Here is a 22,046-nt window from a genome sequence, read left to right as displayed (position 1 = left end):
TTAGCATGGGCCCAGCCTCATGATAATTTACCAGGAGCACATCCTCATCCTAGGACCCTTGCCTATAGATTTATTCAGAGTAGAAGACACAAGGACCCTTCTGGACAATCTCCAGGGTGAATAAGAGAAAGAGTTACTTATAAACTGTTACAAATTGGTGCTGGGTAATGGCTGTAGCGTTGATCAGACAATATAAGAGGGCCCCCAGTGGTTACTGACTTAACAGCTGCATGTAAGTCAGCCAGTGAACATTTGCTTGTAGCTGCTCTAGTTTTGTTTTTATTGAAGAGCAAGAAGCATAAACAAGGGACACACAGTCTAGAGGCTGCTTAACGGGCTCCACTTGTTTAAAGTGTATATTGAAATGTCAGGGCTTTCCATGAAATGAACAAGTTGTGCCTTGAGTTGGTAACACAAATTGGCCCAGGTCATCCAGAGCACTGGCTACGGGGAAGGTGCAGGTGGGAGCATCCTTGTGCCTGATGCACAAGTTGCTCAGTAACTGCAGTACATGGGTAGCCAATACAAAGAGGATCCCCAAATACAAGTATATGCTCAGCATGAAGACTGATTATATTTGCTTTTATAGCTGGTTGTCAAGTTAGTTGCTGAGGTAATGGGCTTCAGCTCAATTAAAATCTACCTGCCTGCATTCAAACATTTAATATTTGTGTAAATATTAAACATTTATATGAATATTAAATACATTTATTTGGAATTGATTCATGTTTACATTTTCCCACTATCTGAATAAAGATTACAAATGGAAAGCAATTTACTTATGCAGAAATTCTGCATGCATCAAACTTATTTGACTACGAGCAGTGGGTAAACCATTCCTATCCATCTTGCGAGGTCTTAACCATGTCCAAGCTCAAATCCCAACCATGTAAGGGCAACAGTAAGCACCAGTTCTGTGCTGCACAGTGGGTACTTTGTTCTTGTCTTCCTCATGGCGTTATTGGGCCCATAATGTGAAGGACGTGCTGACTTGTTTTACGATGTACCACACCAGGGAATGCAGTACATAGTTTTCTGTTAGATTTGGAAAAGTGCAGGCTTTGTATTAAAGGTTCATTTCTTTTTCATCCTTCAGCTAACTCATTTGCACTGTAATGTACTTTCCTATTCCTCCTCCTGATGCTTGCTGCTTTTATACCTATTTTGCAAGCCATATTTTTAGTCTAATCCATACAGCAGTTGTCTAAAATTCCATAGCATTGCTTATTTCTTACCTATAACTCTTAATAAAAAATAGGGCTGTGCCAACCTATTATATCTTTAATAGAATATTCTAATGGTTATTAAATCAATTGACTCTGAATCTCACTTTAATAAATGAGTCAGACAGTATTTTCCAATTACTGTCAGCCGCCACCTTTCCAAAGAGCAGATTATTTTGATTGAATTTTTTAAAGCTGCTCAGCACTTTTTTTTTTTTTTTTTAATTTTTTCTTAACTTTTTTTTTCTGCCTGAGTAAGAGCAAAGAGCAGCATCTCTTTTCTGCAGGGAGGGAGAGCCCTTTGGACTGTTTCTGACACTCCATTCCATTTCAGATTTTTCCCAAATGGAAACTGAAAATGTGACATTTCACTGGCCCTTTATTTATTAATGATATCATATTTTGCACTTCCATAGCACCCTATCATATTGTTTGCTAAAACATGGAGAGCTAGACAGGGGCCACTGTGTAAACAGAGCCTTTTGCATCCTCTTTCTACATCTGGCACCTTTGCAAGATTTGCCACATCCTGGCTCTTTCATGCCAGTAAGAGATAAAAGGCTGGCTGTGCTTTTAAATTGTCTATGGAGAGTGGAGAACAGGGACAAAGCCTTGTTCCCTCATCATTCCACAATGCTGTGTGATCCAGGCAAGTTGTGTGTCAAAAAATATAATCTTAAATGTTTTCAAAGGCAAATGGCAGTGATTCTGGGTCTTCTGAGCATGGTAGATAGTCTTGGACTCTTCTCCTGCTCCACTGTCTTGGTTGTATTAAAAGTCTTAAGGGATAGTAATTAGGTCAGCCTGTTAAAGTAGAAATTAAAAATTAGCACCTCTTTTTTAAAGATGGGTAGTCAGAAACACAGGCCACACTCTCATGCCCAAGGTGATAAGAGTATGTCAGTGCTGGAGTTTGGCATGGAAGCCAGCACTCCTCACTATTCTCCCAATTCTGTACACTTAGCTGTCTTCCTTACATGTAAATTATGGCTGGTCTCACATTCTTGAATTCAAGGACTGGAACCTTGCCCTTTGTCCCAAGGATGTAAAAAAACTGGTGATGTGCACAAAATGGGTGAAAACAGTGGGACTTAGGAAAAATATTATTCTGTTAGTTATACAAATGTAATCTTACTTTAAATATGGTCTTTAGAACTTGGAGACTAAAAGCATTTTATTTTTAAGAGAAAGCTTAGATTCTGCACAAATTGATGTCTCTTGCCTGGGGAAGTTTTTTATCTGCTCCAGGCGAGTGGGTGAGGGGATTTTTCAAACCCTGTTTATAAGCCTTTAGGAAAATCATATTTGCAGCATTGAATAATCAAAGTGATTTTCATGTTTGTGACCAGGAGTTCACCTTGGATCTGAGCAATATGGGAAATACAATAAGGATCACATTTAATGGGGTTCAGTTCTTCTTGAACAAGTACAATTTTTGTGTAATTAAAATTAGTTTTCCTTCAGCATCAGGAGTGCATGCTTTTTTCCTGCTTTTTTCTTCATCAACTAAGGGAATGGAAAGACAAAAAAAAGCCTTCTCTATTTTCCGTAGTGTCATATAAAAATATTTCTTTTTCGGAAGTCTTTCTTCCTTGGAATGTTTGAAGAACTCCCGTTCTGTGTTCCCATGCTCAAGAATGATTAGCATGGTTCATTTACACTTTGCCAACAGTAACTCTGTGATTTGAGAATTGTCATCGATTATCTTCACCTTGACTTGTGGAAGATCCTGAGATGGAGCTCCCTTTGCCCTAATTGCTTTGACTGTGTGTGTCAGCACAAACAAGTTGATGGAGAAACTTCACCTTGCAGGCTTCCTATTTCCTAACTGACCATTTTGGAGCACTTTCATCATCTCCAGAACTATCTGATCAGTAATGACCACGGCAAAGATATTTATATAGGAGAAATATAATGTGTCAGTCTGTACAGTCCTCATAACTAATTAGCAAGTTCAGGAAGGAAGAGGCATTTATATAAGATTTGTTGAGCCCTCCTCCTCTTTTCAGGATGCTATTCTGCAGCTTTGCTTGCAGCTGTGGGTTGCTGCCTGTTGAAAGAACACAGCTTACAACCTGCCTTGGAGGATGTGTGTGTGTCTCTTAGATCTACAGACTGGAGTAGGTTCTTTTCCTTCACACTCCCCTTGGTGGTGCTTGCATGGGCTGTGCTTGTCCTTTCTCAGCAGTAGCAAAGGCAGAACACACTGGAAGGTTTTGTCAGTGATGCTCGAAAATGCCAAATCCCAGCAACTCTTGATAATCCACTAAATTTTTCCCTGTTTATGAAGTAATTAGCATATATTTGATAAATAGTTTTTAATTTTTTTTATGAAGAGTAACAAAAGGTGTCACCTACAAGATGAAAAAGTGTCAACGTTCCCTTGGAAGTCTTTTTCTTTTGCAAAGGATTTTATCAGCCATTGTACCTGACTACCAGTGTATACAACTGGGTGGGACGTGTACCTCAGCAGCCTGTGCTCTCTTGCTGCCATATTCCAATCTCTCCAGAGAGGCCATGGTGTCAAAACAGCTGAGATTGACCTGAGCCTTTGCCTGAGTTTGTGTTCACAGCTGTGCTCAGTGGATTCAGCTAGAAATTGGTGCCTGGTCAGGCAGGCTGGGAGTCAAGTTCTTCTGTCTCATGTAGGTAACAGAGACAGGCACTTCAGCAGCAACACTCTGTGGGCAGGGGATTGCCAGGACCACCAACATTTTTCAGCTGACACTCAGAGCAGGCCTTCCATTTCACACCCTCTAAAAGCTCTGCAGCATGTAGAGGTATGTGATGATGCAGAGCGACACAGAGTCCCCAGGCAGGTGCAAGGGAGAGCCACTTTATTGCAAAAACCAGGCATTTTTAAGCAGTTAGCCAGTTACCAGTTTACATAGTTTTAAGGCACAACAAGCCCAAGTCAACCAACCACCACATACCACAATGTGGTTATGTGGCAGTCACACAGCACTTCTCTCATGTCTCTCTGCCCCTACTCCAGCTGAGTTACCCTCCCATAGCTCCCTTCTACTGAGCCTAAGTAGCAGATCTGAGCCATGATTTTACAAGGGTAACAAGCCTCTTATTTTATAAGGCTTCACCTGCATGCAACAGAGGTAGTCAGGAACACTGAACACTGCTTTCAGGAAGTGTTGGGTAGAAAAGGAAAGTAAGTTTGAAGTTTGCTGTGTCTGCATGGAAACGATGTAATTTTGTGTAAGCCTTTGTCTTTGTTGGGTTTCATCTGTCCCTTTTCATTGTGAAGAACTCTGACACCTTATAAAAACCACATAATGGTAATTTTCAGTAGTCCCACCTGCAGAATGGCCACCATCACCTGGCTTAGCTCACACTGTCTAATTCCCCTGCTTTCGCTAAAGATGCATAAAGACTTACACAAAGGCTACATTTAGTTTTTGGACTAACAAGAAGTGAAAGCTGAGAGCTACTGTTGACATTTTTTTTCAATTCCTGTAAGGGTCATTTGGGGCAGGAATGTGCCCTCACTCAGCTGCAGGAGCACCATGTTGTATTCTCTTTACACCAGTGGGAAGGGTTGTAGTATGGGATGCAAACCATTGTCTGCTCTCACCATCCTTCATGAATGCCAGTCACCAGAGTCACTGATTGTCGCTGCAGGCAGCGCTGTGTCCGGCAGGAGGTTGGCAGCCTGGCATTTAGGTGTTCAACACGGGCAGGGCATTCTCCTAAATTGCTCCTTCCCAACTCAGAAATGGCAGAGAGCTTTGCCAGCCACCAAGCACTCCATTCCCGCTTTTTTTAAATAATCAGATACAGTATTTACCTGCGAGATCAATGCTACTCGTGTAGCACACCAGTGACATACAGAAGGACCTTTTCTAAGCAGCGCTGTGGGAATTGAGGCCTCTGCAGCAGGGCTGGAAGCCACTTCTTACCTAGCAACTGTTTCTAAGTAGGACAGCCACTGACTGCCCTCATGGCGGAGTGGATGAATCCTGCAGCACCCTCAGGAAGGGAACCTGGTGCCAGGCACCAGCCGGCCTTGGAGGACAATGGGAGGAAGCAGAGGAACAAGCGGCGGGGAGCGGGAAGGGTTTTAAAGCCACAGGACGTGAACGGGAAAGCGGTGTCAGAAGGCACATGGGGACTTTTCTGGGCTGCTCAGAGGAGAAATGCAAATAAAGAGGAAAAAATTCCAGGATTGTCAGAAAGGGAAGTTTGAAATCCTGCCGCTTGCGAAAGGTTTCGTGTATGCCCATGGGACTGAGCATGTGGAGTAGGACTGATGTGAGGGTATAAATTACCCACCCTTCTCACGCTGGTTACAAGAAACTCCACCTCAGCCACAGTGCCAAAAACGGCATTCACAATTCTTACCCATGGTAGACAGAATGATGTGTGATCAGCATTAAATTCCTCATGTGCTGTTTTGCAAATGTACTTGGTCGTGACTGGGTGGCTCTGCTAAGAAATGATGTTTCAGGTCATAGTCATTATTTCCTACTAAAGGCTAATGCTCTGCATTCCTGCTTAGTGCTAATTGTAAGTGGAAAATCTGTGCTTTTAATGCCCAGTCAAGCTTTGGCTATTCTGAAGCATTCTGGGTAAGAGAACACTTCAGCAATCGTAGGTGCTATGCGGCATCCGATTTCTGGAACTTAGGAAAACAAAAAGCCACGCCAGTTCACAGATTGTTTTGGACTTTCTCTTTGTAAGGGCTGCGATGAATTTCAGTTTTCCTTTGATTTCTCCTGCAGATGAAGGACTGAACCACGAATGCAAACTCTGCAATCAGACATTCGACTCTCCTGCCAAACTTCAGTGTCACCTGATAGAGCACAGCTTTGAAGGCATGGGGGGCACCTTCAAATGTCCAGTGTGCTTTACAGGTAGGAGCCCATCACTGCTTGTCCCAGTCATGCCCTTAGCTTGACCTTGCAGAACTCCCTGAAAAAATGTGTCATGTGCTGGCTTTAGGTCAGTTTTAGGAGGGAACATTACATTTTGCTCATTAGGAATATTGATTAGAAATCATTTAGAAAGCTGAGCTCCTTGGAAGGTCAGTCATCCATCTGTAAGAAGTGCACTTCAAGCTCTCCTATCGGAAGTTTGAGTTTTTTATAATTACAGAAGTGATAGTCTGTTACCTTCCATGGTGTCACGTTCATTACGTCCATGTTTCAAACTTGCCAAGGTTAAAACTGTCCATAAATTCGTGCTTTAAAGCTTCATCTAAACCAATAAAACTCAGAGGAAAATTTGGCCCCAGTTCCCAGGCATAGCCTGTACAGCAGCATTCTCCTCTGATGGGATAAGAAAGCCCACATGCGTGTGTTTGTTGGCTTGTGGTGAGAAGAAACACCCTTGTAATGTGCTTTAGAAAGCAAACCATGCTGTCTTGCCACAAGTCAAGTTCTGCTCTCCCCTGACACAAGTCCAAGTGTGGAATAATCCTCCCCAAATCAGTGGTGTTATTCAGTAGTAAAACCCAAGTGAGAAAATAACTTGACCCAGTAGGGCTAAGCACTGCAGTGTTTGGGCCATAATGAAGAACAGAAAAATGCTGTTGTTGGAAATGAAAACACATTAAAAAGATGCCTACTGAGTTGTTGTGAGTTTTTTTAAGGCCTTCTTAATGGAACATTTCATAAAATGATAACCTAAAACATGAGTGTTAATATGTAGCTTGCATTCCCAATTTTGCTTTAAAAGATGAAAATCAAAGATAATCACAAACATGACAAAACACACTTTGAGTATTCACACATCAATGGCATGCTAATTCTGGAAGCCATTCAAGGTTTCTGTTTTCCATTAATAGAAGTGAAGGATTTTCATTGATAAGCAAATAGATCTTTTAATACCTTCATTTTACTTTTCTTTGTTTGGCAGCTCCACACCCAGTGAAACCTAAGCGAGTGCTACTGAGGAAAATTAAATTTGAATTTTTCATCTTTCAGATACAGTGGCTGGTGATGATTATTACCTCACTGTGTTCAGATTTCACACATTTCTGTGGGTTATAAAATTAAAAAATACATTGTTCCTCTTCAGTGCACGGCTTGTCTGAGCATAGGTAGTATCACCATAAATGGTTTGTCTGTAAAGGGTTTGTGTTCAATAATTCTTTCAGTTAGGCATTTCTTCAAGTTTTTAGTTTTACTACTGATTCTACTAATATTTTTCCTCTTTTTTTGTTTACACATTGTGGTGTGATTTTTTTTTTTAATGTAATGTCATGAATCTTCAGTTTCCAAGTTTGAGGTGTTGTAAATGCAACATAAAAACTTGCATATGTAAAGAGTACCCACTGAGGGTTCTCCATGTGACCAAGACTCCTGATAAAACTAATCCTTCCATTTCTGAGCCAGTAGCCTTGTAAAATGTGTTAAAGAGTATGGAGATAAGTCGATTCCAATCTGTGCAAAATACTTCATGCTTTTTTGCTGATGGGGTAAATAGACAGTGAGCATTAATCACAAACAATGATGCTTTATTAGCAATAGGCCATTAAATTACTTCAGCACATCTTGCTAGAATATTAAAAAGAAGTAAAAATCACCAATATAAGTTTTATATGGAAAATGGAATCTGATCTTTTTTTTTTCCCAGAGTAATGAGAAATGTGATTAAAATGTATGACTCAGAAGAACAATATTCTGATGTTTTTTGTTGCCTTGCAATTAGAATAATTTTAATGATTAGGAGTGGAGTCAAAGTCAAATGCCAGCATCTTTAATAAATCCTTTCCCTGCCTATACAGATTAATATTGTAGATGCAAACTTTTTTAGGTCACAGTGCACCAGGCATCCATCAGAAGTCAGTGCTGCCAACCCAAACACTGCCTCTGGCATATACAATTTAATTATTAATAGTATGTCTCCTAGGTAAACTGTTACACAGTCTTAGGGCCTTGTTTTGTAGTCATTAAAATTGAACATGTTTATATTATTGAAACCCTTGCATTCAGTGTGTAGGCAGAGTTGATCTTAAAGTATCCAAAGAGAATTTACCTGCAGTTCTGTTTCGCATTTATAGACATTGCCCCGGTATAGCTGTGGGATATAATTTTTAGCATTAACACATTTAAATACAGAGCTGTTTGTTAGCTTTAACTTTAGGCACACAGAGTAAACAGGACTTTGGCATCTGTGCTTTTCAAACTGTTGGTTTCTAGGAAATAAGTTTTGTGTGTGTTCAATCAAAGTGCAGTAAGCATGAAGAAATAATTCTGAACAGGAAATGGCATTTTCAGATACTTTATACTTGAAATCTTCATTGGTTGTCCTGACAGGGTCTTTTATTTTTTTTTTTTTTTCCCTTGGTCAATTGTTGGGTTTTTTCCCTTACAATAGGGATCTGTTTCAATTCATTTGACTTACAAGAAGCATCACATTTTGTATATAAATTACATTCATTGGTATGCATTATAACAACAGTGTAAGGTGAAATCCAAATGCACTTGCCTAATTTTAAGTCCTGGAATTGCTCGATGTTATTGGGAGATGGTTTGAAAAAACTCTTAGCTTATGATATGAAATAATGAAAGCTTGATCTCTGTCTCATATTTCAGTGTTTGTCCAAGCAAACAAGTTGCAGCAGCATATTTTCTCAGCCCATGGACAAGAGGACAAGATATATGACTGCACACAGTGTCCACAGAAGTTCTTCTTCCAAACAGAGCTGCAGGTACTACACTTGTTACCTGGGGGTTATAATATATGTATTTGGTAGCTGAGTTCAAAGCTGTACTTGCCATGACCTCTTTTGATACTTGCTTATCATCAGGATGGGAATTAGAGAAGGTCAAGAGAAATTGCAGGTGATTCAACCCATGCTGCTTCAAAAAGGCACTGGCAGAAAGCCACCCGGTACAGAGCTGAATTTCAGGATTCTTGCACTGTAGGTTGTTGCAGCTCAAGGTATTCTCTAGGAGAAAGAAATGGGCATCCTATTTTTCTGCTTGATGGCCATTAAATGTTTAGTAAACCAGTGAAATGGAGCATAAATGTATTCTTTTGTCTTTAAATGTGAAAAGCAATGCACTGAAGTAGGAGTGTAGTGATGGCAGGGAAGGGAAATAGAATTTCTCTTTTGACTTTATGGGGAATAAAAATAGGGTGGAATGAATGTCTTTTTGTGGGCCATTGTCCAATTTGTAGTGATATTGTTAATAAACAGTAAACAAAATGGTAAACAAAATGACAGAGAGAGAGACAGAGGGGCGGGGGAAGGAAGGAAGGAAGGAAGGAAGGAAGGAAGGAAGGAAGGAAGGAAGGAAGGAAGGAAGGAAGGAAGGAAGGAAGGAAGGAAGGAAGGAAGGAAGGAAGGAAGGAAGGAAGGACAGGTATGCAAAAGACAATTATGAAAAGAAACAGGAACACAAGGTAAAAATTACTTTTAACAGTAGAATTAGGACTCTATTTTAAAAAGCAGAATAGATAACTGAATTATGAAAATGAAAAGCACACGGAGTGTAATTATGATGTGTACAATCACCTCCTAACAAGTCTATCCCACCTAAAATACACTTTCATTTCACAATACATGGGCTCCCAAACAGCTGCCTTTGTTTTTTTTGTTGTAATAAACAAACCACAAGTTTTTCCACTCAAAATTTATTCCTGCCCAAGACTAAAGAAAAGATTTCGCTCTTTCCATCTAAGCCTCATTCATTGAAACTTCAACATAGCTGAACCACCCAGTTTTCTAGGGAAGGGCACAAAAGGGTGTCACTACAGAGAGAAACTCTGCTCTGCATGGGATAGGTGACAGTGTGTTGGTACTTCCATGTTGCAGAAAGCTCTTACTAGACTCCATCTCCACATACTTGGTGACAGCCTCCTTATGGCTTATCTACACTTGAAAAAAGGAAGAGGTATTCATTTCCATATACACTTAATTCATTATGTTTATTATTAATTAACTTGGATAGCCCTACCTCAGTGGAGAATGCATTATGTTAAAAAAAAAAAAATGCAGTGCCATCATGCCATTTGCATTTGTTTGTTGGGATCACCGTCTTTCTGCTCTTACGTCCAGTTACCTACCCAGGGTGGTGAAAGGGCAGCAAAGCACTCAGGCAGAGCAGTAGGTACTGAGCTTGGGTCTGCTTTTACTGAAAATACATGGATCTCTAGCCCACTCTCATTTAAAATCTATTCTAGGAGGCATTGCTTTGTTCAGGCTATCTACCACCTAAAGCAGTGGAATCTTTGGCAACTATCCTCCAGGTTATGCTTCCCTATGCTTTTACATTGCTGTGGTTTATGCTGAGGCTTCCAGCATAGCCGTATGTTTATTCTATCAAGAACAGTTCCTTACTTTTTAAATAAAATGTGCATTTAATGTGCTTCTCCCATGCTGATCAAGTCAGATTAGAAGGCAGGGTCAGCACTCCATGGTTGTAGGGAAGGCAGAGTGGAAACATGAGCAAAGTAGAGCAGGGCAGAGTGCAATAGCATAGAAATTCTATCCACATGTATGGTACAGCTAATAGTTTAAGGGAATGAGTTCAAGCATACAGAAAATATATGCGTTATAATGGTGCTTAATTTGGTGTTTGGCCAAGTGTGATTCTTCACTTAGCATTTTCTGGCTAAGAATAAGCTATAGGAACATAAGAATCCCCTCATATTATGTTCATCTCACCTTCTAAATGCAAAAATCAAGTAGGACTCCCTTTAGAAGTTTCCACTATTTCACTCCAGACGCTTGCTAGGAATGCAACACAATCCCACAGGACCACATTCCGGTGAGAACAGAGAACAAATGACCAGTCCTGAAAATCAAATCTTCAATGTATTTCTCAACCTTCAAGTTGAAATAATGAAATTTTACAGGAATTTGCTCTTTGTTTTAAGATCCTTTTGACACTTCCTTTGTGCTCTGCACCTTTTAAACACTTTTGTGCTCAATAGATACAGAACCAGCTTTAAACTTCTTTAGATACTACCTGCGTATAGAGGAAGGAAATGGAAACCTTCTGTAACAGAAGTTTATTCTCTAAGAGTGTTTCAAGTTGTGAATTTTTGTACTTACATATTTAAAAGGTTATATTGTGCATTTATACTTCTGAAATGGAGTTGAAAAAGTGTGGCCCTAAAAATGTTTATTCTTTAGAATAGAAAGCTTTTAATAAGACAAGCTTTACACAATAAGGACTTTTCTGAAATAGGCTTGTGCAATCTCCAAGTATAAGATAAGGAAGCTGAAAGGTAGATGCATTTATAGGGTGCCTAGATTTCCCCCAAAAGATTAAAATCTTCTAATTGAACACCCAGATCACTCAGTTCTCTGTAGAGGGTGGATATAACTAAAATAATGTTCTCCGTCCATTACCATAATACTGATTTTTTAGTAGATCAGAAAGTAAAGAAACTTATCACTAGTTTATTATTGAATTTTCATTAAATTATGATAAAGAAATCTGTACCTATTAAGACTTTTCTTCCTGCCCACATGCTGTTTCCAGTGCCTGCTCCTTTTTTGCCTTAGTCTTATAGGACATAGGCTTAGATGTTTGCTCTGGTGTTTGTACTTCTCTTGTCTCTGATGAGGAGTGACCATTTCTTTCCTATTTCCAGTGTTCCTATTAATTCCACAGAATCAGAATGATTTGGGTTGGAAAGGACATTAAAGATTATCTGGTTCCAACCCCCTGCTATAGGCAGGGACAGCTTCCACAAGACCAGGTTGCTCAAAGCCCCTTCCAACCTGGCCTTAAACACTTCCAGGGACACAACATATTGTGGTGAGGAATGAGGTACCTTTGTGGGGTGTTACCCAGAGTGAATGAATGAATGAATTTGCTTTAGTTTTATGCAGATGTTGCTGTTTCAGAGAGGTACTGATATCCAACAGAACTGATGAATAATTGTACATTTTTTTCAGTGTTTTATCAGTGACGATAGTTAGTTTTCAATATTATTCTAGCCAAGATTACATGATCTCAGCACCATTTTGCCCAATACAAAAATTACATCTCTTTTTGGTGAATTAGGACATTTCCTCAACTTCTTGTGACTAATAATTAGTTGCCCCTGGGGTAGTTAAGTGTCCCCACTTTAGAAATATGAAAACTAGGGCAAGAAATAATTGGATCAGCAGTTGCTTCTCATCCTGTTCAAAAGGGACCTGGCCTCAGTGATTCACGCCCTTGCTGCTTCCCATCTGGACTCCATCAGCACAGAATACCTGGGCATGAAGCCATCAGCCTGTAGGACGTTCCAGCTAATACAGAGAGCTGCAGCACTGGCCCTCAGTAGCAAAGGAGACCAGGAGCATATTCAATCAGCTCTCTTGCTGTCTATACTGCCTTCCTGCATGTTTGTCCAGTTGTGTTCCAAGACTCAGTCCTTCATTTTCTTGGTGGACTAGGTCAAGCACATCTCAGAGATGACCTGAGTTTTTCCCATTTGGAAACAATGTGGTAGTTGACAAAGTTCTGCTTTGTGAGCGTTTCTATAAAAGAGCTGTAGATTTTTGCTCAGGAGCTAGAAGTTCCTCACAGACTGGCCTGTGAGAGCATGGAACAAACTTCCACAGCAGTTAAGTATTACAACAGATGTCTTCAACTCATGCTTTTAAGAGCAGGATGCACCTACATGTGCCAAAGGCTCCCTTCTCTCATACAAACATATACCTGTGTGTAGATTTCTAAACCTTCCCCAAAATCCCAACCCACAGCAACGCAGCTCTACCAAAACAAAATACACAGCTCCTTCCCCAGGGAAAGGATGAAAGAAAGAATGAAGCACTCATAGCAGATGTTACTCATGTCGCTTCAAACAGCAGGAGAACATCCTTAGCTCCCAGTACAAGCCTCTGAAACAAAGCGGGACAGAGGCAGTATAGAAGAGTCTGTGGAAGTTTTATGTAGCTTAATGCGAGTCCTTCCCTGGGTTTCCAGTTTTACCATTTTCTTGTTCCAATTACACTGTTGAAACTAATCTTCTAGTTTCTTCCTCACTTCTTTAAGGGTTAAACTTTCCAAAGATCTCAGCATTGAAAAATGCTCCCAAAAACTCAACATTTTAAAACAGCCTTTAAAATACCCTTGACCTGAGCTGGAGCAGAACTAAGCAAGCTCTAGGCTATTTCAAGAACTAAAGACTTGACTGAGACCTTGAGTGGAGACAGTGGCAGAGCTGGGATTCAAACACTATGTTCTCTCATTTGGGGGTCAGCTAGAGAAAACTGCTAATTAACCTGGGCTGGGGTTGTCTCCTTGTGGCAGAGGCCTTCTGGGGCCAGCTGGAAAAGAGGTTGGTGTAGGAATAGCATCAGCCATAGCAGCAGTGGCACAGCTACCTCCATCTAGGATTGTTTTGCCCCCACAGTAGTTGAGTCTGTGTGCCATGGAGGTCCCAACAGCAGGGGAGACAGTGAATAATTTATGCTCTTTAAGCAAAAACAGGCACAAAACTTTCAAACCTGCAGGATGTTTTCTTCACAAAGAAAAGGCCTCAAAACATTTTTTTAAAGTGAAACTGGAGATTAGTTTTGGCATTTCTAGGTCCCCAAGCTCTTAGGGTGAAGAGTGGTACATAGATGCTGGCTTTCTAGGCCCCAAAGGCCAGGAGCCAGCAGGGAATAACTTTGTCAGCTCTTCTTAAAAAGAAGCCTACCTGGAATCCAATTAACAGTCAAAGCTTTAGGCCAGCATTTTCAAACTCAGTGGCCTATTTCTGAGAGGGTGCTGAGCACCTCCAGCTGCAGATAAGGCCAGGGCAAGTTGCTGGTGCTGAGTACATCAGGAAATCAGGTCAAAAATGCCTGAAGTTAGGAGCCTTGATAAAAGCATAGGTGCTGAGCAGCCATAGCTTCATTTAAAGTTTCAACAAAACACTTTTGATGTGTAAATACAGGCATCACATTCATTAATGTTGGCCTTAGTCCTTAGCAGGCAGTCGGGTTGCTTTTCTCAGAGCAAATGCCCAGGAGTCAGAATATCTGGGTTCATTTGTAAGGTCAGGTAATAACTTGCTCTACATAACCAAGTACACTCTCCATCTTGTGAGTGAGGATGATGATAATAATATGTGTTCCAGAGATAATAATTAATGTTTGTCTTTTAGGGGACTAGACTGAGCTGCATGCATTGCAAGTTTGCCTTTATTCCTGAGCCCTTACTGTGAATTCAGTTTCAGATAGATATGTGTGCACCAATATGTGCAGTGAGTATCTTTCCATGTCTTTCAAGATTTAAAAAATTCAGACTTGTGTTCCTGAGATTTGAGACTTTTTTTCCCCCTAGAAGGCAGAATTATTTTCTTTGCAAATTTTCTCAAAAAGGCAATCAAGAGAAGCGTGGTGGAGGCAGTTATGCATTAGCTCTTTAAGAATATACCTTCTAAGTGTTTCCCCTGCAAGTCTTTTGCTTCGTTGTCAAACAAAGTTTAAATACAAAAAGAAATTCTTTGAATTCCCTTCCAATGCCCCTTCCCTCCTGGGGATTGAGGGGTGTTATGGACACATTAGGTTTTCATGCGGTAATTCTTTCCTAAATAAGAAATTTCCAGGTTTGGAGCTTGTGAGTTCACCCGCCTTTGATTGGCCTATTCAAATGTAAACACTCCCTGTGGGTACTTCATTAGTTCATGAATATTTATAGCACATTGCAAAGCCCACCAAGCCCAAAGTGCCAGAATTTTTCAGGGACCATTTTGATTTCACAAAATAGTGCTTGTCAAAGATGAGCTTAGTATTAATGTGTCTTATTTGTCTCCACATACTTCATCTATTAGTAACTCTACATACCATACTGTGAAATTTTCTACACTTTTTCCTGGAAATAAGCAGGAAACAATGTGTTCACAACATCCCTTATACATTCCCTGTGAGAGCATTCCTTAAATTTCTGGAGCAATTCAATGACAATTGTGGGTTGGTTTTTTCAGATGCTTGAGTAATATTATTGATGAAAATACAGAATTAATTGGCAAAGAGGGTACCGCACTTAAGTGATGGATTTTACATTTAAATACACATTTTAATCTTGAAAAGAAATTCAGTCTTAAAGGACAATAAAATGATAAAAAGTGAAAAGTAAATATACTGTCATGAGTGACATTCATTAAGTACCTATTTAAAAATTGCAAAAAAATTTATTCCTTCTCTTTCTAGGGGATAGAATCATACTCAAGCGTATGTGCTTGAATATATGTTCCTATTTTTTCCTGTTTATATGCTTCTATGGCAGGATTCTTTTTGCATATTATAAGTACCTGTTAAAAAAATAACCCATGCATCTCTTCTCTAAATTGACTCATATGGTCTATATTAAATAGATTCTGCAGAATTAGATAATGTAGTACAGTTTTTAATCCTTATGACTGCAAATCCTTATGGCATGCAAAAATGTTAAGTGAAATTCATGGTTTCCAGTCTGAAAGCAGCAAATGTTTTCTCTGAAACCTATCAGTGATGCTACATGTCAACATTAAAATCATAATTTCTGAGATTTTTTAGCAAATAGAACAGTGAGGTGTGTGAGATTTCAGCCTAAAGAAGCAAATCAAAAGTTGCTTCAGAAAGAAAAAGGCACAGAAAGGCAGAAGAAGAAGGGAACAAAAAGCAGAGGAATAGAAGAGAAGCAGAAAGGCGATTGTGGGACAACAAAAGGAACAAGATAGAAATAATAGTGCTTGGGAAGGCAAACATTTTTTCTTCTGAGCGATGCTGTAATAATGATAAGGCTAATAATGTAAAAATAAATCATGGTAATATTAGGGGTAAGTTCAGTTGTTACATAAGGGCCAATTTCTACCCTCAGTCCCTATAGAAACCTCAGTGAACATCAGAGAGTCCTGTCATAGACTGAGGGCAGGGAAAGCAGTAAATGTATTCCCTGACCCACAGATAATCATTAGAAATGGAATTCTGCCCTTTGCAGAAAATGAGGTTTTATCATCTGTGCCCTGAATGTTTCAGTCTACACCTTGCCATTAGTCAGATCAGTTGGCACATACACCTGGAATGAGCAGAAGAAATAAGCACTCTGTTTGCATATGAATAATTTCCCTGGTAGATCAGTTCAGTTCTCTTAATTGTCCATCCATTAATTTCTTGCTAATGTAGTTGATATCGATGGCTGATTTTCTGTGCTAAACAGGAAGCACCACTTCTTCATTCTAGGACACATTCCTTCCTACAACTGCCCTGCTGTTAGCTACCAGTAGCTGCCATTATATTATCTTTCATCTGGCCCAGAGCTGACAACAGATGGCCATCTCCGGGACTGCCATCAGTGTGACTTTATGAAGCATCCAGCTATGGTGTATTGAGAAGCTTCATGGCCAGTTCTGCAAATCTGATTTCCCTTCCCCCTACCCCGCTGCTGGCCCCCCTCACTCCATCTCTATGAATAAGCTCCTTATTCCTGGCTCCACTCTCCACTGGTCCTGTCATTTCCCAGAGAGTGGTGGCACACGGTTATCACTGGAAGTTTGCAGCTCAAGGTCTGCTCCCACTTCCCTCTGGAGCACTGGCACAAGGTTGTTGCTGCTCCCAGCATCCTCACTCATCCATGTTTTCGGGGTACCAAAGCATAGGTACAGGGGTTTGGTAACAGCAAAACTGCTGCCTCTTAAGATCTGTAGTTCAAACCCTACCACCACAGAGCACCTCCTCAAACTTCAGGATGGTCTTTTTTTTAAGTTCCACAAGACATGCTGCCAAACCAGCATTGAATATATTAAGTGTGAAAGAAGCTAAAATATTGATCAGAGACCTAAAGTGGAGAAAAGTGTAAAATTCACAAGCATCCTGATTCCATTGACATGTTAGATCACTTGGAAAAGCTCTTTCAACTGTGTGGCTGCTGTGCATTTTGGAGAAAGATATATTGTTTGCTTTTGACAGAGTTTTCTAAAGCAAGGTACCTCCAGAGCCATCCCGTATTTTACAACAAATTCACATTTGTGTCCTTATTGTGATATTTGCAGCGAGTCTACAGCTAGTGAGAGTCTCTGCCCTCAAGCTATAAAGGAGTAAGGCTCCATTGCTGGAGAGAGAGCAGCCATCTGTAAAAGGCTGAGATGTGGTAAGCAAGATGAATACTGCTTAAAAGCAATGCTTGCCATGCTGTCATTTAGAACAGGGAGGATTTAAACGAAAGTGAAAGGCATGGTAAATGAATCCTTTAAAACTGGTCAAATTTTCAGCTGCCAAAAAAGAACAAGTTTTCTCCATTGATAGGTTCATTGAGTAGGAGGAAAGTTGGGAGGGGATGAATTCCCCTAGGGAGGAGGTGCAGATAGTTTGGGAAAACAAGGTGTGGTCAGTGATTCATAAAGAGACACTCCAGTAAACAGCAAACTTGGCTCAAAAGTGGTGCCTTTTTTTTTTTTTTTTTTTTTTTGTTTCTTCTTTCCCTTACTTTGTTTTTGCTTTTTATTTTTTTGCTGTCAGGGGCAGGGTAAGAGCATCATTGGGCCACTCCATTCTAAACATGAGTGAAAAGACTCTGGTGCAGAGTGGCTACACAACTAGAAGTGTATGTTGCAAAAAATGTGTATGCCCCTCAGCCAGAAGGAACAGGTTTTAGGTTTAGCATTTCTACCTGTTATTGGAGTCAGTTTCACTATGCTTTGATCAAACCAAGGGATAAACGTTTTGGATGGGAAAAGAGTGTAATTTTGCAGTATCTTGTGATTTTTTTTTTAAGTTGATCTTCCTTTGTGTTCAAAGCTGAAATTGAGTGTCCTCCACCCTGTTAACAAAGGAAGAGAGAAAGAGATGATTCAGTTCTCATGAACCAATACTGCTGAGTTACACACATTTCTATGTGCAGCTTTAGTTGTTTTTCTGTGTTGTTATAGTCTCATTTTGCAGGAGAATCGCTAGGCACAGTCACGGATCATGGGTGTGTAAGTTTGCTCGGGGATACGCTGTGTCAGTGAATACTCTGCCTCCCCCCATACTTCCTCTGTGTGGATGTGTGCTGTGTAAGATAAAGAACTTGTGATATTGTTAAATATTAGTGGTGCATTTTGCTTGGCTTTGCATTTGTAAAGGTGAAAGGTGATGGTGCAGGAAAATGGAACAGTATATTTGCTGTGAGACAGGCACTAAGAACTCACTCCCATGCTCAGTTATAATTCATGACTGTACTGGTGGGAAGCCCTTATCCCTCTGAGGAGTTAATGCATCTCTACTGTAACCTGCTGAGAGCACCCTGTGTCCCCTCCCACCATCTGTGCATTCACTTGCGTGCTTTCTCTCTCCCCCTTTGCTGTGAGATCTCTTGGTGTTTAAACTGTCACACTACTAGTGCCTGGTAAAGGTGGCTTTATGATGTGCATTAATGCTGAATTGTCGTTGAAGGGTGAGGAGGCAGGTAATGGATATGTTACCATTTGTTTTAAGTTCTTGTTAGAAAATTCTGGGGAGGAAATAGATAGAAAGGTAGGTTTGTTGCTCCAAACAGCAAACAGCTTTGAACAGTACAGAGAAATTGTCACAGCTCTGGGTAAGAGCTGTTGATTGCAAATGCATCTTTCTTCCCAATCTAGGCATATTTTATGGTTTCTTGGTACAGTGGATCTCTGTCTTTCCATGTCAAGATCTGAACCAACGGCATTATAAATTGAATAATATTTATTTACCCATCAGCTGAATTTTATTTTCTCCAAGTTGATCTACTCTTTTAGCTGAAAGGCTCTCTTGTAGGCTGCAAGTTGCTTCTTCGCTACCTGAGACTTGGTATTCATGTGACCAAGTGCTATAAGCTAGCTCAGTCTTAACTAAACAGGTAGTGTATGAAGATTTTTTATTATTATTATTGCTGTAAGGCACTGTCAGAAGACTGGTGAGACTGTCTAGCTTCGAAAGAATTGCACTCAGCTCACAGAGATTTAGATGATGCTTTATCAACCTGGCACTTTACCACAACATTAAACTCAGAATATGGTTAAAAGACCATGTACTTGACTGTCATGGCAATATTAATTTGCAGTGTTTCACTGGATGTAATCTCATGTAGTCTGTTGTTTGTATTCCTTTAAAACTTATAAATCAAATCCAGACCTGGAATACCAGTGTATGAACTTAACAGATGTGCTGCCATAAGGGACCTGCTAGGTTATAAACTGCAGAAATGATCTTTTTCTATTTGAGATTTCTAGCTTATTCCAGGGAGATTTAGTAACCACAGAAGTAAGGTGGAAGGTCACATACACTAGGACGGTAGCACCCACCCAGCTCTTGACGTTGGGTGTAATTGTCAGGAAATCCACTTCTAATCATTTTATTATTCAGTTGTAGCATCCACCAAAGCTCCTGAGCAAAAGTAGGGCAAGAATGACTTCAGTAGCTCTGTGTCCAGGTTTTCTTAGGTGAAAGATCACTTTGAGATGACACAGCTGAGTAGTCAGGCTGAAATCCTAGTTGGTACTTTATTAATTTTGCACCAAGATAAATCTTGAAATTCTGACAAACTCCATGACAGGTGAAATTCCTTCTTGCAGAATCTGCTCAGCAAGAGGCTGCTCATTTCGTTCTGTTCAGAGGCAGGCAACAGGAGGGCAGCTTTATAATCAGCCCTCAAAGGAGCCCTGGCCGCCCCAGAGCCTTGGACTGATTGAATAACTCCTGGGCCTCTTCCCCTAGGCCTCCATCAGCAGGGGTCCTGTGGAAAGCAATCTCCCGCAGACTGGCACTGAAGTGAGCTTTAAACTACTATTTTCTGCTCTCCAGAGGAGCCTGGAGTACTAAAAGATAGATGGACTGCAGATATTTTATGAGAAACTGTCAGAAGAAGAGCAGAGTAAATGTTTTTTTCCCTCCTTCGAGTCACACGCTGCATCACTGTAGATTTTTTCCCAGAATCTTTTACACTGAAAGTTTGAAATTAATTGGTTGCTAACCTTAATTTTCCCCCTCCCTCTTATTTTTCTTTTTTTCCCTTTCCCTCTTTTTCTTCTTCTCTTTTTTTCCACCTTAAATATTCACTCAGAGGCCCTTTGCTTAACCACAGTTGCAGAAAATCAGTACCATTTGCACTGAAATATTTATAATGACAGAATGAAAAATTGGATTCATTTTCTGGCCTGTAGCCGAACAGTCTGCAACTTTGCACAGCATTGTTTAGCATCTCTCATTCCTTCCTTTTATTGGGGTCCTTTTCAAACACACTCACACACACTCACACACACACACACACACGCGCGCGCGCGCATGCTGCCCATGCTTCAGAGGAATGTTTAGCAAATCACAGACCCATTTTTAATCTCAACCTTGAGAAAACAACTTGTCTGTAACCTTGCCACCATCTGACAGGGGGGGAAGCAAAGGGGGAGGTCGCCAGGAAGCGTGTAGAATTCCTCTAACAGGAGAGATTATGGAGGGTGACATGCAGTAATCTGCCCTCCACATTGAAGCAGTGAATGGCTAGAATTCTACAAGTTGCTTTGGTGTGTTGCAGGTTAGGCAGGGTGGACTCAGTACCAGGCTGGATAGCAGGATCTTTCCAGAAAACCTTGTTCTGCCACCAATTCCCTCTGTGGCCTTGAGAAACTCATTTGCCCACGAAGGAAGAGGTTGTCAAAAGCTCCCTTTTATGCCTGAACAGAGACTGTAAAAGTGCCCTGTGCTTCTTTGCACCTCCAGAAAACAGAAGATGCTGGAACTGTACATATTTACTTCCCTTGAAGCAATGGTGTGAAGGTGAAGTGGTTGATGTTTGCAAAGAGCTTTGAAAATGAAAGTGCAGATCCTCAGGCTCCAATTTGCATCCCCTGCCAGTATAAAAGGTACCTTAGTCAGACAGCCAAGGATTCCCTCAGTACGCAGCAAATCCTGTTTATTTTGCAAGCTGGTTCTGTATCACTCCCTTTTGGTCCTCACAGGCATGTCTCAGACTCCAATGAATTCCAGGGATTTTTAATTGGTATAACAATCCCGTGGGGCTATTATGAGCTGGCATATGTTTGGGCAGTGTTAGGAATGCTTTAACATGCACTGAGGACTGTGGTAGCCCATGATTTGAATATTCAGGCCACATGGATTTACAATATACAGTGAACATGTAGGAATTAATCTGAAAATTTAGCAGAGAATTGTAAGTCTCTACAGATGTCAGACTCTTGTGCAGAAATTAATAGGGAAATATATCTGTGAAAAGAGGTATTTCAAAAACCGTTAGAAATTACTCTCTGCTGAGTTTGTAGATTGTCTTGACAATGCATTTGTTTCTGGAAAAACAAGCCCTGTGGCCAAAATCTTAATTCTTAACGCCTAAAAAGAGGCTTCTTGAGACAATACTGGGTCCTCCAAGGAAGTGGGTTGGATGCAGGGGTGAATTCTGCAAGTTGCTGAAAATCTCCTGAAAATGCAGGTGACAGAAATTGCCGGTCAAGGTCTAAAAATGTCGTCTTGCTAACTTCACCCTTATCAAATTTATGACATAGGTCTATTGCTGACAGCAGGTGTCTGTGTATAGTACTAAATTCTGATCTTTCAATTCCACATCACTCATCTAAGCACAAACTTTTTATTACTTTGTTTTCTTCTGTAAAAGCTTCTTGATGCTGCCTCCCCCTCAATGCTCTTAAGAGCAGAGCCTGAGCAGGTATGCCTAGAAGCAGTAGGGAAGGGGTGGACATCTGCTGTAGGCACCAGTACAGCTCAGCTAGCATGGCACAGCATTCCGTAGTTTGTGAGCAACACATAGTTTTTATCATTCAGAGTTTCTTACGAACTTGCAGATTTGTCTTTTCACCATGTTTCCCAAGATACTTTGACAGGTCAGCCCGAAGTGATGAGTGTTCTGACACAAACTGTGTCGTGTCTTAGAAATTTTGCCTGCAGTTGTTTTACTTTTGTATTGCTTTGATTTGAAAAGG

General features: G+C 40.5%; 1 protein-coding gene across 13 annotated transcripts in view; it reads left to right on the top strand.

Annotated features, from left to right (window-relative positions):
- Window positions 1-22,046, top strand: part of ZNF521 (zinc finger protein 521) — a 230,011-nt gene that overhangs the window by 195,022 nt on the left and 12,943 nt on the right. For all 13 annotated transcript variants that reach the window (XM_083854564.1, XM_083854563.1, XM_083854562.1 and 10 more), the window contains 2 exons: window positions 5,957-6,088; window positions 8,774-8,889. In XM_083854564.1, the coding sequence (XP_083710690.1) occupies window positions 5,957-6,088; window positions 8,774-8,889 (248 nt within the window). The remainder of the gene's footprint in view (window positions 1-5,956; window positions 6,089-8,773; window positions 8,890-22,046) is intronic.

The sequence above is a fragment of the Zosterops lateralis genome (genome assembly GCF_965231275.1).
Source record: "Zosterops lateralis genome assembly, chromosome: 1".
NCBI classification, from domain to species: Eukaryota; Metazoa; Chordata; class Aves; order Passeriformes; family Zosteropidae; genus Zosterops; species Zosterops lateralis.
This window is presented reverse-complemented; position numbering and strand designations above follow the sequence as displayed.